Source organism: Ostrea edulis, chromosome 3, assembly GCF_947568905.1.
Source record: "Ostrea edulis chromosome 3, xbOstEdul1.1, whole genome shotgun sequence".
In the NCBI taxonomy this organism is placed as follows: Eukaryota; Metazoa; Mollusca; class Bivalvia; order Ostreida; family Ostreidae; genus Ostrea; species Ostrea edulis.
The window spans coordinates 74,562,321-74,581,862 of NC_079166.1; the positions used below are offsets into that span (position 1 = coordinate 74,562,321).

Below are 19,542 nucleotides of genomic sequence, written 5' to 3' on the forward strand. Positions count from 1 at the left end.
CGTTTTAAAATATAACGAACAGTGACCAGTCTCATATATATTGGGTAGCATCCGATATAATCATTGGAATGCATTGTTTTTCTTGCAATATCAAACAACCATGAATAGATACGACATTCACCATTTGTTCTGCTTGTTTCCATTTCAATGCTCGTAAATTTCTGATATCAATATTCAATATTTGATTGAAATTTTCTCATCCTTTACTCGCAAAACTGATTTTTGAAATCCGTTTTTTTTTTTGCTGTACCCTGGATGGTACATGTTGATTATAATTAAATCTGTGCTTTAATAGATATGATCGAACTTGATATCAGGGACATGTATTGTGAATCGGGTCGGTGCTACATGAGTCATAGTTGTCGTGGATTTGTCGGGTAATTCGTTTGCCCTAAATTGGCTTAAATGAAAACAGCACATAAAATGCAACGACAAAACAACGTTACAATATACATAATATCAAATTACAAACTGAACATTCGCTGTACTGGTGTCGTTTCGTACCTCTTTGATTGTATTGAGAAAGAAGCAACACTCAAAGAATAGTTATTTTTAAAGCATAACGAAATGGTTTATCACAGTAAATGATTCATTCTTTAGATTTCTTTTTATTTGAAATCATTCATTTACATATAGGTTTCATACAAACAAATCCCCAAGATCCAATCACGCAAATGCTTATATCATCAAAATGATTTGATGCGTATTGTGCATTAAATATAGGTTCTTTCATAATGTACAATGTAGGTAGGTGAGGACAGTTAGGGATTCTACAACGGTTACTGATGTTTTAGAATAGTTTTCAAACATCACTTAGATTCAGATTAAGCATCCAAAATCATCGTGTTTTACTCAACTAGGGAAAGGAATTATCTTCTATCTAGAATTCACATTTGGATGTCGGCAATATATTTCAGAGGAACAATAAGAAAAAGGGTGAAAAGTAATAATTGTGTTATTATTTTGAAAATACAAGACTTTGTATGACAATGATTTATATCATTGAAACACATTTCATTTAGAGATTGTGCATTCATTGCTCGTATACTCGCCACGATAGCTCAGCGGCAAAGTGTACACTTTGTGACCTGGGGCTCATGTGTTTGACTTTAATCTGTATGGAACATATATTTATATACATGCAAGATGAAGATAACGAACAGTGATCAATCTCAAAACTCCTATAAGCAATACAAAATAGATAGTTGGGCAAACACGGACCTCTGGACACACCATAGGTGGGAACAGTTGCCTAGGAGTAGTAAGCATCCCCTATAAGGAATTCATATGACTTTAAATTCAAAATAATCACTGACCAAGAACGTACAGGTCAATGCAAGCATATGAAGCAATTCTAAACAGCCTTGCCTTCATAGGAACCATGTACGCAAAGTCCATCATTGTTGAATATACAATTACGAAGAATAGAACATGCTCGAGAGAAGAAAAAAACCCGTATATTTGTAACTGAACGACTTCATAGCACAATATCAAAGACAGATACATAACATACTTTCAATTTCCAGTTCATTTATTTTAACACAATATGGTACTGGTACATTTTTTCCACGTTAAAGAACAAATAAAGAGGTGTAACAAAGTGGATAGTTGCCAACAGGTAAATGGTAAAAAAGCAAAGACATGAAATATTGCTGCCACCAGTCAAAATTTTGATCTATCATAGTACATTATGCCTTAGTCAAACATTCTTCGACCACCAGTCATTAAAATCTCTATTTAACATCAAAAAGTCAATTACTAACATCACTCAGTCAATCACTAACATTACTCACTCAACCTCTAACATCACTCAGTCAATATCTAACATCACTCAGTTAATATCTAATATCAATCAGTCAATCTCTAAAATCACCTTGTCAATCTCTAACATTACTCAATCAATAACGAACATCACTAAGTCAAGTTCTTTCTAAAATCACTCAATCAATCTCTAACATCACTCAGTCAATCTTTATCTAAAATCACTCAGTCAATCTGTAACATCATTTACTAAACCTATCTAATATCAGTTAGTCAATCTCTACTTGACATCAATCAGTCAATCCAACACTTTATGATATGGTGCATAGTCTTTAAATTTGTCCTTCATTGTCAATTTTAATTTCAACCCGCCATTAGTCAGTCAATCGTCATCTGCCATTAGTCAGTCAGGTTTAACTGCTATTAAATTGGTAAATCTTAAGTTGCCATTAATCAGTTTATTTTGATATTCCATTATTCACTCAACATGCACATCCTTTACTAAATCACTCAGACTGCATCTACTGTCAATGGATGTTCTTCTGTGAACCTTTCGTCTTCAAGTTTGCCTCCATTATCTTCAACATCGATGACTGTCTGCCGTGATGTCTGAGATTCTGAAGGTACACAGCACAAGTCACAGTTTTGTATTACGTCAGGAAACATATCTCGATAAAGGAAAACAGAAAAAAGGATTTGGGTGACTTACCGTACTTTGTTTTGAACAGGGATGAAAAAATATCTGAAATTGTTAAAAAGTACTGGCTAGTTATATTCATTATGCCTTGACCATCACACGCATTCTCTACAGATAAGAAATTCAGATGAAAGTGCGTACAACATGTTGATACCTTTCAAGGAACAATATTCTCTATCTTTGCAAAATCTGTATACAACTAATATCAGGCAAAGGGTTATAACTGTTATAGTCCCGGATATGCCAACACAAAGTAGAACCCTGTGAACATGAAGTCCACATCACATGATAATATCTAACACGATGAATAAGAGCTGTCAAAAAGATGATAAATAAAGCATGTACAGTCTAAACGTTTTTTTTTTCTTTAAGTTCGCTAAACAGAAAATAATTACGCATGTTCGGGGGATGACTCCAGCTTTTGCTTTTCTGCGTTCATATGGTTAATGTTAAGGGCGAGCTGTGACTCAGACGTCAGCCCTGCCTGGATATGAACAAGCACTGGTGACGATGTCAAGATTATACCATTGTTTGTCGTATATACTCTAGTTGACGTGCTGATATTAGGTCTCACTGTCTTTCGACGTTGATAGGTTTGGCTATAACATTCTGAATCTGTAAGTATAAAATGGTTATAGCACCCTACATATAACTACATCAGTTTCTTGAAATACATTTCGCGTGTTTCTAATATTTGAAATATCTGCTGTGTAAAACACAAAAGAAAATACATTTGAATGATATTTTAAAATAGCAAAGATTTTAAGGTCAACATGTAAGCGTTATTTTGAACGTACATTTGTAAGTCTCATTTGATTTGTAAACAGATGGACATGTAGCGCACTTTGTATCCCTATTGCGTTGGATTCTACGTCCACCAAAACTGTATTCTGCACAGACGTTTCCTATAAGAAGATATTGTTATTTTACCTTCAGTTATAATTTTTGTGTGATTTCAAAGATTGCAAGATGAAAATAATGACATTATAAAAAAAATATTTCATTTGAAAGTGTTTCTTACCTACAATATTTATAACTTTAGAACACACTTCTATTGTCTCATTCTGCCAGGCATTAATCACACAGTGGTACTCGAATGACTCGCAGCTGTTTTTGATGTTATGACAACCTTTCTTTGATGCCGCAGTCGCCCACTCTGCAGCTGTTTTGGGGCAAACTTGGACAGCCTTCGCAGTTGATTGGGATTCTGTGCATTCCTCTCCTATGACCAATATCTTAAAATATTTTCATACATTCAATTTAGATTATTATTGGATGTTTCATCGTCATCATCAGCATCGTTATTATCTTTTCATTTCGTTGAATTAGAATTTAATGAACTTAGCACACACAAAATGACAATCAAACAATTTGCAAAGATCAAAACTGTATATCGTATTCAATCCTACCTTAACATCGAAAAGGCATGCACTGGCAGCGATTATCACTTTGAAATATTGCAAAGCCATATTCATTAATGTTCCAACCCCTCTAAACGCATGCTGTAAGTAATATTTAGAGTTCAAGGTTACTCTAAATGTTTTGTATCATTGCGCTCAGAAATTATTGCATCATCCTTTAATTATATAACTGTACTCTAACAAGGAACTGCGTGACCAAAATTTAGACCAATCAAAACTCATTATCGAAATCGCATGTTTATCAGATACGGTCGAATAAAACGCTTGTCACTTTTTAAGCAATAACCACTATGGACGATGGCTTGGAATTTTTGCTCTCACAGTTTGCAGAATCCGTATATAGAAAATCAGATACATGTTGAAGATTCGTTGCAAAGTATGACGCTCGATCTACCGGGACTAAAAAATGAACCTCAAGGATTTCGATATAGGAGATATTTTGGACATGATGGAGACTGATTTGAGTGCGCCAAATTTCTTCAGTCCTGAGGTCGAGATGAAAAATGAACGATTTGAACCGGTGTCCGATGATGAAATTCAGTGTTTGATAGATTCACAAAAAATCTTAACACTCGTAAAAATACTAAATGGGCAATTGAAACGTTCAACAAGTGGCGTGCCGCACGGGACAATGTCCCACTTTTGACCGAGATGAATTACTGGATGCAACGATTTGTGTTGAAGTAAGAAAACAAGAAGACACCTCGGAATATCCAATACGTTTATTTGAGTTTGTTTTATTGATAATAAAATGGACTAGTTTGTTTATATTGTTTCTCCTCCAATGTAAGGTCGAATGTCATTGAGATTGTCGATTCACCCTGACATGCTCTATCTTGATAGAATATGGTTGTTAGAGCACAACAAGTCATGGTGTATCAAAAATAAAAACACAGTGATCATCAAAGGAAAAACACCACAGCAATGATACAAAGTAGAAATTCATTATTGCAATGGTTACCATTCCTGATTCCACATCCTTTGATGTATAAAGGTTATATTGAGACGCCTATATATTGTGAGTGGATACTTACAGTAAGAGTGATATTGGGATGTTTCCTTCTACAGATATACAAGCGTACGTTGCTCTCAGGTTGCTTTTGATATGACGTATGCATACATAGATAATACCCGCGTTTATGAATATGAATTCATGCATAAGTAGAGATCTGGGGATCTTTATTATGAGTCATGGGAATACCCGGCCGACTCCAAATTTATGTATAAAGTGTGCCGTCAATAAACGGAATGATAAACAATAGTTCTGCTTCCATAGTATATAACAAGGTATAACATTTACAATATATGTAAAAATGTTTTCGCAATATCATCATTCAGTATTCGACGTTTTGTCCCAGGTGAGTATGTTATTATAGTTTCAGAGTACAGACTTCTAATTGTAAAGGTATGTAGCGGTGCACAATCATATCGTCAGTAAAATAGGCAGGTCTAGTACAGCAGAGCGTTTTTGTTGTAAGAGACCAGGAATATGACGCGGTGTGGTAAAGACAATATTGACAGCAGAGCATGCTCGTCAGATAATTTCGACATCTGCCGGAATTTGGACTCGTGAGGAACGTAAAAATACAGGTCATCAATTGTTCTATAATTTTATGATGCATATACTGTATCAAATGGTAACAGATGGAATAAAGGCCACCGACTTCTCACTTAACATTGTTAAAATGATTTAGATAAATTCATTAAGTATGGAATGTCTTCCAAACAAAGAAACGGATACTTGAGATTTAATATTTCCCTTTCATTCCTTGTATCTTGGTAGTTAGCCATGAAATTTAAAATCTTTGATATATGTACCTCTTTCAGGATATACCAACTATACTCAGAGTACGTGTAACTTGCATTTTCTGACGAAAGAAGTCGCCTGATATAATGCGCGAGACATTTCAATAGCTACACCAGTGAGAACATTTAATTTCTATCTGATGGATGCATCATCACTTGTTCGATTCTACATATGCTTTTCACATGGGTTTTGTGCTTTAATTGAAATAAGATTTTCAAAAAATGTCAATGATCTTATGCATTTTGTAGAAAGGCAATTCCTTCAATGCTATTATCAGATGTGATGTAATCAAATACATGTATGTTGTTACTTATTTCTTTCATTAAAAGCTTATTGTAAAAACATTCTTAGTGTGGGTCTAATGTTTGGAATCAACTACCTTTGTTTATATGAAGTGGAGCGGATCAAACTCTTATCTCGGAAGACACATTAATACATGCACAATAATGACCTTGCTGTTCTACAGATAAATATAATATATATATATATATATATATATATATATATATATATATGCTGACATATATGCTGACGGACTTTAAAATACGTAACTCTTGTTCTGAGTATGAAAGATCAAACATTTTGTTTTCAAACTTACCTCAAAATTCCCTACCATACATTGGCATGGTTTTTAAAATCATCTACCTGTATTACCTGTGTTAATTACGTACACGCTGTGAGTAGCATTGTGCGAAAATTTCCACATGCTAGTTGCAAAGCAATGGATAGGTAAAAATCATTTTGTCTGTATGGAACAACTCTTTTGTTGATGGCAAATGCACTTACAAATGAAAATATACCTCCGCGTTTAAGTAATGATTTGCAAAAGCAAGCACTTGGCATGATGTAAGCAAGCGGGAGTAATAGGAAAGTAGCTAAACGTTTTATTGTTCAGAATTGCAAGATAAGACGATTGATCCTGTTACACCCGCAAACGTGGCCGTATCCCAAATCGCCGGTGACGATTTGGGACAACATTGCACTATCATTAGTTAGCTGTTTATACTGTATAACGACATTTGAACAAAGACTGTGATCTGAATTTCAATATAAACAAAACAATTCATCAGAAGGAGGAAATATTATCAAAGAATATAAAGTGTGCTTCTGTTTAAAACAATGAACTGTCATATGCATTTACAAATAAAACCATCAATATTTTTTGTCTTAATTGTTCCTGTGAAATTGCCTTGCCGAACAAATTAACTATTATTATCGTATATATTTATTTTTTACCTGCATCGTCATCATTAAATGAAGGAAATATCTCACCATACTATCGTATTTTAGTTGATTTATTGTACAATAATGCATGACGTTAACAACGATATGATCTGCTATATTTCTCCATTATTGGGTCACTGTTGACATTAAATGTAGGCCAAGGAAAACCCAAAGAATTTCATTCATGATTTAAAGGTATAGGTCAGAGTATTTAGATAAGGCATTGTTACACCGACAAATCTAATCTTCTCCTGCTAATATAGCCCGATAACATTTCCTGTGCGCGTCGTATAGCTATATTATATAATTTAATTCCTTTCCAGTGGATCACACGAGTAGTTGATCATGTAAATTTCACGTGCAATGTTCATCGCTAAGCTAATTTAACATGATTCTTTTACCAAACTGAATTTAATAGTTACATTCTACTCATTTTCCTCTGATAACAATCACTATTATGATAATACTTCAAACGGAAAACCTCGATCATAGAGATTCTATTATTTCTTATTAAGGTATTCATTTTGTAGGGATTATGTTCGTTCTATTTATATTTCCTATCATCAGTATTTCAATAATCAGTTGTTAAATCGATAAAATGTTCCTATGTTATATCATATATGAATTATTTGTCCACACATTCATGTGATTTCCATTGTAAAATTTATTTCCGATTCGGGGTTATCAACTTAACCATTCCCATTCACGCTACAAGAATTGTCCTTCAACATTTCCGGCTCAAGATGTCAAAGTGAAACTTGCAAGATAGACAGTAACTGCGTGGATTCAACATGAGTGATCGTCTGTTGAAGTCATTTCCTGTCAGCACGAAAACAAAATGATAAAAAAACAAACTTCAAGCAAATCGCAACATATTATATACAGTTGCGTTTTTTATGTCCTAAAACACTTTTCAAAACATCAGCTTGTTATCAGAAAGCAAGCCATTTAATAAGATCGGAAAATACCATTATCACAAATCGGACGCAAACATGAATAACGAACTACAACAAATAACCTTGAGTTTGGAATGTCACATTTCACTGGTAAACCAAATTGGACCATATCTAGATTCTTTTTTCTCTTCAATTAAGCTTCCCCATAACAAGCTATCATGAACTGAGCATGCAGAAATTCTGCCTCTTAAAACCCTTAATTACGGAATATATGGACGGATGTTATTATTGTCAGGTAGGTATCGTCACAATAAACAACTGCATTTATACACATATGCTACAATATCAATTCATTGTCATTTATCAGTAAAGTATATAGATAAGAATATGTCATCATGTCCCCTTGCTTGTCGTAAGAGACAACTAAATGGGGCGGTCCGTGGGACGAGATTGCAAAAAAAACCGAGGCCTTGTGACACAGCAGGTGCAACACGATTAAGATTTCTACCTGCCCAAATACCGGAAGATGAGAGTATAGGCCTAGATTTACCAGCCCTTCTTCGGCATTCAAAGACGTCTCCATTTGAAAAAGGGAATATTGAGAGTGACATTAAACAATATACAACCAACCAACCAAAAAGGATTTAGAACTTTCCAAACCCTAAATGTAAAAATGAAGTCTCTTGTTTTTGGTGTCACATTAATGCATGTGCAGTTTGTCTCGCGTATAATTTCCATTCTATAAACCTTTCATCTTAACAAATGGGTACGATTAAAATTACACGAAAGAAAACGTGTTGAAATCTATGAACGGTTAGCGGCGCCTTTTTGAGTCCCAATGGGCTCTGGTGCTTTGTTACTCAGGTTTACTGAAATGCAATATCACAGCACTGTAAACATTTAACTTTTTACCGTATACATTCCAGTTCTTCATTATGATTGGAAACTTTGGATTCACAATGCACGTATTAATACGCGTATTCGTAAAAAAGGTCTATACAACGGGAAAAACGAAAAAAAAGAAAAGAAGAAAAGTTATAAGAATAAGAGAAAGGAGCTGACGAAGGAGTACCTTAAAATGGTCAGTTATGAATATCAGTTATAATTGTAACAACCACTATCATTATGAGAATCATAAACAAAAGAGACTGAGGATGTAAAAATCTCCAAAACTTAGTTTATTGGATTGAACCATTCAACCGACCGGTATTGCATTAGCGGTTGACATTGCAGATGATATCCATTAGAGATGGATTACATTAGCAGGTACATGCATAACCTTTAATGTAATCAGGACTACATTAGATGGGTATTGTAATTTCATTTGTCGGTACAACAAGGTACATTTCATGTGCATATCTATGTCACAAACAGTCCCTATCTGTTATTGAATATTGTCACGTAAAGCCAAAGAACCCATTCATGAATGAACCGTGCGAACCATGGAATTTAAATTGTTTGTTTCAAAATATGAATTGTCAAGTGCAGTGGCGACAAAAAAGGACGCATGCATTACACCATGCTATCTCTGGGGTAAAAGTTTAAGGATTTTAAAGAATTTTAACAATATCAAATTACACAGAAGTACATTTTTATTACGCTGTTTTGATTCAGCACATACGTATGATATCAAATAACTAGGATAGTAAAACAATGAATGATGCAGATGAGTGGGCAAGTGATGTAGTCACCTGCTACAAACTGGGAAACACACATCTACCAACATATACCAAAAATAGCATGGATACAATGAAGATATCTGTAAAAGGTACGTGCTATCGAAACTAAAAGCTGAATATGATAATAATGCTTTGAATGAATTCATTTTACATAATCAGAAGACATAGAAGCACATATATTGTTTTAAACCTGAAATGACTTCATGAAAATTTCGACATTCAAATTGTTACTGAATGAGATCAAATGAAAATGGTATTTATTTCCCCGAAGTATGTACTAATCAATTTCATATCGTTTGAGTGGTATTATTTGTAATGTGTAAAATGCATGCATTACATAACCGACGTCTCAATATCCTCAAACATATATACACTGTCTTTGACTATACTAGCTCTAAAACTTCATTGTTATTTCGGATTTCAAACATTTCGGTTGAGCATCACTGAAGAGACATAATTTGTCGAAATGCGCATCTGGTGTATCAAAATTGGTACCGTATAAGTTTTACATTATGACCCCTGCTGGTGGACTGTTAGTCCCCAAAGGTCTCTACAGCCCAGTAGCTAAGTACTTCGTTACTAGCTTGCAAATACGGATATATATTTAATTGCTGTTATAAAATTTAAAAATTCATTTCAAAATTAAGGATTATCTCCCTCACGCATAGCTCTTATCCTTCAAAGAATTTGACTCCACTTTTTTGGCACACTGTTTGTGCCTATAATAGCTCTAAAACTTCATTGTTATTTTGGATTTCAGACATTTCAGTTGAGCATCACTGAAGAGACATAATTTGTCGAAATGAGCATCTGGTGCATCAAAATTGGTACCGTATAGGTTTTACATATAATGTAATGAGAAGAATAAAGAAGACTATTACTTGTTCGATGGAGATTTCCTGACAAACGGCAACTCCCATGGCATAATCCAGACACAAATGAAAACTTTAAATATATATCATGTCGTATCGATATTGACAGTGTAAATTTACTTTTAGCTTATTCCAGTGTATATATGTCAATGGGAAAATGCGATGGAAATCTTATGAAACAACATGATCACATTCTAATTCGTCTTTCACAGTGTTTCATAGTGTTTTTATGAAAATAACTTTTCATGAAAATCATAACTCATCAAAATGTACATTGATTAACTTTTTTACATTTTCGCGTCGATGCTTCCTTGAAAATTTACTTGCATATGCGAAGTGTTGCAAATCGTGACTTACGCAGACGTTCAAGACAATAGCAATAACGTCACTTTCTTGTGCCAGCGTGAATAACCAGTCTTTACACGACATACTAAGCATACCTCAATAACACGTCTATGCAATAAAACCCCATGCCAAATGCATGTAGGAAAGTCATTTAAACTGCATGACAAACAAACCATTTCTGTATCTAGGTGAATTCCCGATTTTCTACAAACACGTAAATTTCTCTATTTATTAAAAATCGTGATAATAGCAACTCCGTCGAACAAGTTTTTATCTAAAATAGGTTAATTATCTCAGGAAATGATAGGAAGATAAATGAGGATTAAAATCTCTTTTTAACGCCAATGACAAAACAACTTTACAGTATACATGATATCAAATTTCGAACTGAAGATTCGCCGTACTGGTGTCATTTGGTACCTCTTTGATTGTATTGAGAAAAATCGCAACACACAAATTAAAGTTTTTTTTAAAGGATAGTAAAATGGTTCTTCTGATCAGGTAAACAGAGTTATTCGTTGTCAAAAACGCAACTTTACTGAACAAGCTGATACTTCAAATGTATACGACCTACACCATTCTACTGTAGCAAAGGAAACACGTTGTAGGTGTCAACCTATATATATATATATATATATATATATATATATATATATATATAGCTTTTTAAATAAATATATACGCAGTTCTGAAACTTGGATGAGTTGAAAGGGTCCAAATTCCGACATTGTCTAGTTTTACATAAAACACATAACCTATTTTACATTGACATTGTTAAGTGTTGAGATAAGATTTGTATAACCTTTATGTGATGTGTTCTGAATAGATTTAGGTATGTAAGTAATTATGGCTAGTTATGTTTGGCTTATTACCAATAAAGACAGTCATGTTTTCGGAAGAAAAAAAAGAACCAGATCACTCCGAAATATATATTTTGGGAGTACCAATACACATTAAGTTCCAGATACCGGAGGATATATATTGGGTAACATCAAATATAATTACTGGACATGCAGCGGTTTTTTTTTTTGCAATATCAAACTGCTATGAATAGGTGCGATAGTCAGCATTTCTTCTGCTTGTTTCCATTTCAATGCTCGTAAATTTCTTATATCAAGATTCAAAATTTTCTCATCCTTTTCTCGCAAAACTGATTTTTGAAATCCGGTTGTTTATTCTATGCTGTACCCTGGATGGCACACATTCATCATAATTAAATCTGTGCTGTAATAGATATGATCAAACTTGATATCAGGGACATGTATTGTGAATTGGGTCGGCGCTGTATGAGTCATAATTGTGGTGGATTTGTCGGGTAATTCGTTTGCCCTAAATTGGCTTAAATGAAAACAGCACATAAAATGCAACGACAAAACAACGTTACAATATACATCATATCAAATTACAAACTGAACATTCGTTGTACTGGTGTCGTTTCGCACTTGTTTGATTGTATTGAGAAAGAAGCAACACACAAACAATAGTTATTTTTAAAACATAACGAAATAGTTTATCACAGTAAATGATTTATTCTTTAGATTTCTTTTTATTTGAAATCATTCATTTAGATATAGGTTTCATACAAACAAACCCTTAAGATCCAATCACGCAAATGCTTGTATCATCCGAATGATTTGATGCGTATTGTGCATTGAATAGAGGTTCATTCATAATGTTCAATGTAGATAGGTGAGGACAATTAGGGATTCTACAACGGTTACTGATGTTTTAGAATAGTTTTCAAACAACATTTAGATTCGGATTAAGCATCCAAAATCACCGTGCATTACTCAGCTTGGGAAAGGAATTATCTTCTATTCAGAATTCACATTTGGAATTTGGCAATATATTTCAGAGGAACAATAAGAAAAGGGGTGAAAAGTAATAATTGTGTTATTATTTTGAAAATACAAGACTTTGTATGGCAATGATTTATATCATTAAAACACATTTTATTTATAGATTGTGCATTCATTAGTCGTATACTCGCCACGATAGCTCAGCGGCAAAGTGTACACTTTGTGACCTGGGGCTCATGTGTTTGACTTTAATCTGTATGGAACATATATTTATATACATGCAAGGTGAAGATAACGAACAATGATCAATCTCATAACTCCTATAATGTAAAACTTATACGGTACCAATTTTGATGCACCAGATGCGCATTTCGACAAATAGTGTCTCTTCAGTGATGCTCAACCGAAATGTTTGAAATCCGAAATAACTATGAAGTTTTAGATCTAAATATAGCCAAAAACAGCGTGACAAACAAGTGGAGCCAAATTCGTCCAAGGATAAGAGCTATGCATGAGGGAGATAATCCTTAATTTTGAAATTAATTTCTAAATTTTATAACAGCAATTAAATATACATCCGTATTTTCAAGCTAGTAACGAAGTACTTAGCTACTGGGCTGTAGAGACCCTCGGGGACTAACAGTCCATCAGCAGAGGCCTCGACCCAGGGGTCATAATGTAAAACTTATACGGTACCATTTTTGATGCACCAGATGGGCATTTCGACAAATAATGTCTCTTCAGTGATGCTTAACCGAAATGTTTGAAATCCGAAAATAAGCAATTGCTTATTGAAAATAAGCAATACAAAATAGATAGTTGGGAAACACGGACCCCTGGACACACCGGAGGTGCCTAGGAGGAGTAAGCATCCCCTATAAGGAATTCATATGACTTCAAATTCAAATTAATCACTGACCAAGAACGTGCAGGTCAATGCAAGCATATGAAGCAATTCTGAACAACATTGTCTTCATAGGAACCATATACGCAAGGTCCATCATTGTTGAATATGCAATTACCAAGAATAGAACATGCCCGAGAAAAAACGCCCCGTATGTCTGTCTAGTAACTGAAAGACTTCATAGCACAATATCAAAGACTGATACATAATATAGTTTCAATTTGCAGTTCATTTATTTTAACACAATATGGTACTGGTACATTTTTTCCACGTTAAAGATTAACAACAACAACAAAAAAACAGGTGTAACAAAATGGATAGCTTCAAACAGGTAAGTGGTAAAAAATGCAAAGACACGAAATATTGCTGTCACCAGTCAAAATTTTGATCTATCATTAGTATATTATCCCTTAGTCAAACATTCTTCGAACACCAGTCATTAAAATCTCTATTTAACATCACTCAGTCAATCTATAACATCACACAGTCAATCTCTAACATCACACAGTCAATTTCTAAGATCACTCAGTCAATCTCTAACATCACTCAGTCAATCTCTAACATCACTCAGCCAATCTCTAAGATCACTCAGTCAAACTTTAACATCACTCAATCAATCTCTAACATTACTCAATCTCTAACATCACTCAGTCAATCTCTAAAATCACTCAGTCAATATCTAACATTACTCAGTCAATCACTAACATCACTCAGTCAATCTTTAACATCACACAGTCAATCTCTAACATCACACAGTCAATCTCTAACATCACACAGTTAATCTCTAACATCACATAGTCAATCTTTAACATCACTCAGTCAATCTCTAGCATTACTCAATCTTTAACATCACTCGGTCAACCTCTACCTAACATCACATTGTCAATCTTTAACAATACTCAGTCAATATCGAACATCACTAAGTCAAGTTTTTTTTAAAAATGACTCAATCAATCGCTAACATCACTCAGTCAATATGTATTTAACCTCACTCAGGAAATCTGTAACATCAATCACTAAACCTATCTAATACCAGGTAGTCAATATCTACTTGACATCAATCAGTCAATCCAAAACTTTATGATATTGTGCATAATCTTTAAATTTGTCCTTCATTGTCAATTTCAATTTCAACCCGCCATTAGTCAGTCAATCGTCATCTGCCATTAGTCAGTCAGGTTTAACTGCCATTAATTAGTCAATCTTAAGTTGTTATTAATCAGTTTATTTTGATATTCCATTATTCACTCAACATGCACATCCTTTACTATATCACTCAGACTTCATCTACTGTCAATGGATGTTCTTCTGTGAACCTCTCGTCTTCAAGTTTGCCTCCATTATATTCAACATCGATGACTGTCTGCCTTGGTGTCTGAGATTCTGAAGGTACACAACACAAGACACAGTTTTGCATTACGTCAGGAAACATATCGCGATAGAGGAAAACAGAATAGGGATTAGGGTGACTTACCGTATTTTGTTTTGAACAGGGTTGAAAAAATACCTGAAATTGTTAAAAAGTAGTGGCTAGTTATGTTCATTATGCCTTGACCATCACAAGCATTCTCTACGGATAAGAAATTCAGATGAAAGTGCGTATAATATGTTGATACCTTTCAACGAACAATATTCTCTATCTTTGCAAAATCTGTATACAACTAATATCAGGCAAAGGATGATAACTGTTATAGCCCCGGTTATGCCCACACCAAGTAGAACTCTGTAAACATGAAGTCCACATCACATGACAATACCTAACACGATGAATAACATCTGTCAAAAAGATGATAAATACTGCATGTCCATGTTGGATGTGTTATCTTTAACTTCGTTAAACAGAAAAATAATTACGCATGTCTGTAGGATGATTCCAGATTTTGATTTTCTGCGTTGGTATGATTAACGTTAGGGGCGATCTTTAACTCTGACGTCAGCCCTGCCTGGATATCGACATACACTGGTGACGATGTCAAGATTATACTCTCGTTTGTCGTATATACTCTAGATGACGTGCTGATTTTAGGTCTTACTGTCTTTCGACGTTGATGGGCTTGGCTGTAACATTCTGAATCTGTAAGTATAAAATGGTTATAGCACCCTACATATAACTACATCAGTGTCTTGAAATACATTTCGCGTGTTTCTAATATTTGAAATATCTGCTGTGTAAATTACAAAGAAAATGCATTTCAATGAAATTTTAAGATAGCAAAGATTTTAAGGTCAACATGTAAGCGTTATTTTGAACGTACATATGTAAGTTTCATTTGATTTGTAAACAGAGGGACATGTAGCGCACTTTGTATCCCTGTTGCGTTGGATTCTACGTCCACCAAAACTGTATTCTGCACAGACGTTTCCTATAAGGAGATATTGTTACTTTACCTTCAGTTATAATTTTTGTGTGATTTCAAAGATGGCAAGATGAAAATAATGACATTTTAAAAAAAATTCATTTGAAAGTGTTTCTTACCTACAATATTTATAACTTTAGAACACACTTCTATTGTCTCATTCTGCCAGGCATTAATCACACAGTGGTACTCAAATGACCCGCAGCTGTTTTTGATGTTATGACAACCTTTCTTTGATGCCGCAGTCGCCCACTCTGCAGCTGTTTTGGGGCAAACTTGGACAGCCTCCACAGTTGATTGCGATTCTGTGCATTCCTCTCCCATGACCAATACCTTAAAATAATTTCACACATTCAATTTAGATTATTATTTGATTTTTAATCGTCATCATCAGCATCGTTATTATCTTTTCATTTCGTTGAATTAAAGTTTAATGAACTTAATGCACACAAAATGACAATCAAACAATTTGCAAAAATCAAAACTTTATAGCGTATTGAATCCTACCTTAACATCGAAAAGGCATGCAGTGGCAGCGATTATCACTTTGAAATATCGCAAAGCCATATCGATTAATGTTCCAAACCCTCTAAACGCATGCTGTAAAGTAGAAATTCATTATCTCAATGGTTACCATTCCTGATTTCCCGTCATTTGATGTATAAAGGTTATGATATGATGCCTATGTATTGTGAGTGGATACTTACAGTAAGAGTTGTATTGGGATGTTTCCTAAACAGATATGCAAGGGTACGTTGCTCTCCGGTTGCTTTTAATATGATGTATGCATATATAGATAATACATCTGTTTATAAATATGAATGCATGCATAAGTAGAGATCTGGGGATCTTTATTGTGAGTCATGGGAATACCCGGCCGACTCCAAATTTATGTATAAAGTGTGTCGTCAATAAACGAAAAATATACAAAATTTCTGCTTCCATAGCATATCGGAATAACGTATAACATTTAAAATGTCTGTAAGAATGTTTTCGTAATATCATCATTCAGTAGTTTACGTTTTGTCCCAGGTGCGCATTTTATTATCTTTTCAGAGTACACACTTATTATTGTAAAGGTATGTATCGGTGCACAATCATACCGTCAGTAAGATAGGCAGGTCTAATACAGCAGAGCGTTGTTTTTGTAAAAGGACTAGAATATGACGCGGTGTGGTAAAGACAATATTAACACAAGAGCCAGCTCGTCAGATAATTTCAATATATGCCGGAATATGGACTCGTGAGGAACGTAAAAATACAAGTCATCAATCGTAGTACAATTTTATGACCCATATACTGTATCATATGCTAACAGATGGAAGAAAGGCCACCGATTTCTCACTTAACATCGTTAAAATGCTCGTTTAGATAAAATCATAAAGTATGGAATGTCTTCCAAACAAAGAAACGGATACTTGAGATTTAATATTTACCATTTATTCCTTGTATCTTGGTAGTTAGCCATTAAATATAAAACCTTTGATAAATGTACTCCTTTCAGGATATACCAACCACACTCAAACTAAGTGTAACTTGCATTTTCTGACGAAAGAAATCACCTGGTACAATGTGCAAGGCATTTTGAATAGGTACACCAGTGAGAACATTTAATTTCTATCTGATGGATGCATCATCACTGGTTTGATTCTACATATCCTTCTCAACTGGGTTTTGTGCTTTAATTAAAATGAGATTTTCAAAACATCCCAATGATTTTATGAATTTTGTAGAAAGGCAGTTTTTTTAAACAGTTATTATCAGATGTGATGTAATGAAATACAAGTATGCGGTTACCTATTTCTTTTATTAAAACCTTATTGTAAAAACACTTTCAAGTGTGAGGCTGATGTTTGAAATCCACTACCTTTGTTTATATGGAGCGGAGTGGATCAAACTCTTGTATCGGGGAGATACATAAATACATGTACTAAGATGACCTTATTTTTCTACAGAAAAACAAAACAGATTATATATATATATATATATATATATATATATATATATATATATATGTTTTGACCTTATTTTTCTACAGAAAAACAAAACAGATTATATATATATATATATATATATATATATATATATATATATAGATACACACACACACACACACATATATATATATATATATATATATATATATATATATATATATATATATATATATAATCTGTTTTGTTTTTCTGTAGAAAAATAAGGTCATCTTATATATATACATATATATATAATCCAGGGCGACGATTTGAGAAACATTGCACCATCATTTGGGGCAACGATTTGGGATGTACTATAGTACTCCTCAAATCGTCAACCGTCCTAAATCGTCTCCCGCCAATATTTCATTGACTTTTTAGGGTAGATTACACATAAGTTATCTTATTGAACCCCCTCTTATATGGTGGTACATAGTTTTCATTAAGTCTGTTTGTCTGTCTGTCCGCACTCATATCCCTGGTGTTGTTTGACTTAATCGGTTGAAATTCTATATGTAGATTACAAATGACCCTCTGACATGCCTCTTCATCAATGAAATGAGAGCTCAAAGCGCTGCAAGCTATGCACAATTTCCAACAAATCTGCAATATTTCTGATGTTTGTGAACGGATATGTGGGTTACATGTGTTCCTGGCATGTGCTTTCCGTAACATAAAATCTCTTTATTGCGAGTTCAAAGTGCATTGAGCTGTAATCATAACGAACTATTTTCGATTGTCACTCGGGTGTTTTGAACAGATTGAACGGAAATTCTATATGTAGGTTATTTTGGGACAGAACACAAAGGTTTCATTTATTTTTTTGTTCGCTGGTTTGTTCATATACTTACTTAAAGAGGGAGAGAGAGATGGTAGATTAGTTTCACGCAAGCTGGGATGGATTTTATCGCACCAGAGCTGTTTTGACAAAGAATCTCATATTTTACGGTTTCATTTAGTCGCCTCTTATGACAAGCACTGAGGGGTGCTGAGGACCTAAAATAATCAGGATCCCCGTAGGAAAAATTCAGAGTTTACTTATCAGAGATTACATTGTGCATATCAGAGAAACGATATGTTCCAAATAAATGAAATAAAAAATAAGAAAAGAAATTACCCATGGTTGCGTTTTTAAAATCCCTCAGCATAAATTGACTGTCAACTTGTGTAGTTAGAACTGTATAATATCACAAATACAATTTTTGAGGACAGCAAAGTGGTGTTCCTATCTTATGATTGCATATATCATTTTGAGTTAAAAAAAAAACAGGAATAGATAATTTTAGAACTATGCTCAAAGTAACATACAAACCAAAGCACAGATATGCTGTGGAAAAAGACTACATGTGTATGAAAACGAAAGATCTAAGTAGAGATCAATTCTTTCTCAAATGTACATATCCAAAATTTCAAAATGTATGATGTATTGCAATGACTATAAGGTAGTCTCAACAAAATTAGATTAATATAGAGGAAACAACCCACATAAAATGTGATATATTTGATTGCTGAATGCCCTCACTTTCGCTTGAGTTTTAATCTAGCTGTCAGAGTTACTGGTCTCTGTTATCCTTGTCTGTCACCTGTGTTTCCTTTTGGGACAAATTGAAAAGCCAGGCTCCTTTGAAGTCTCAGTCTATTTTCTTGGTACCGTTGTGAATAGAAATTCGATATTGTGACATAGGTTTTAGAAGCTTATCAAAAATTAATTCAAAATTTCTTTGCGTTTCTTATGTGTTTATTTTAAAAACAACAACGGTAAACATTACCTGAACTGGTGAACAGTTGAGTTGTCGTGTTGTGT

General features: G+C 34.0%; 2 protein-coding genes across 2 annotated transcripts; both read right to left on the reverse strand.

Annotated features, from left to right (window-relative positions):
• Nucleotides 1-1,513: 1,513 nt before the first annotated feature.
• Nucleotides 1,514-4,987, reverse strand: LOC130052837 (uncharacterized). Its single transcript, XM_056158938.1, has 8 exons — nucleotides 4,914-4,987; nucleotides 3,868-3,960; nucleotides 3,480-3,693; nucleotides 3,256-3,363; nucleotides 2,854-3,073; nucleotides 2,613-2,719; nucleotides 2,471-2,503; nucleotides 1,514-2,378 (listed from the first exon to the last, which is right to left on the reverse strand). The coding sequence occupies exons 2-8, from the start codon at nucleotides 3,931-3,933 to the stop codon at nucleotides 2,272-2,274; spliced, it is 855 nt and encodes a 284-aa protein (XP_056014913.1). The 5' UTR covers nucleotides 3,934-3,960; nucleotides 4,914-4,987; the 3' UTR covers nucleotides 1,514-2,271.
• An 8,632-nt stretch (nucleotides 4,988-13,619) lies between these two features.
• Nucleotides 13,620-16,808, reverse strand: LOC130052839 (uncharacterized). The gene is made up of 8 exons (XM_056158940.1): nucleotides 16,470-16,808; nucleotides 16,270-16,362; nucleotides 15,882-16,095; nucleotides 15,661-15,768; nucleotides 15,260-15,479; nucleotides 15,022-15,128; nucleotides 14,880-14,912; nucleotides 13,620-14,788 (listed from the first exon to the last, which is right to left on the reverse strand). Exons 2-8 carry the CDS (start codon nucleotides 16,327-16,329, stop codon nucleotides 14,682-14,684), a joined length of 849 nt encoding a protein of 282 aa, XP_056014915.1. The 5' UTR covers nucleotides 16,330-16,362; nucleotides 16,470-16,808; the 3' UTR covers nucleotides 13,620-14,681.
• Nucleotides 16,809-19,542: the final 2,734 nt, after the last annotated feature.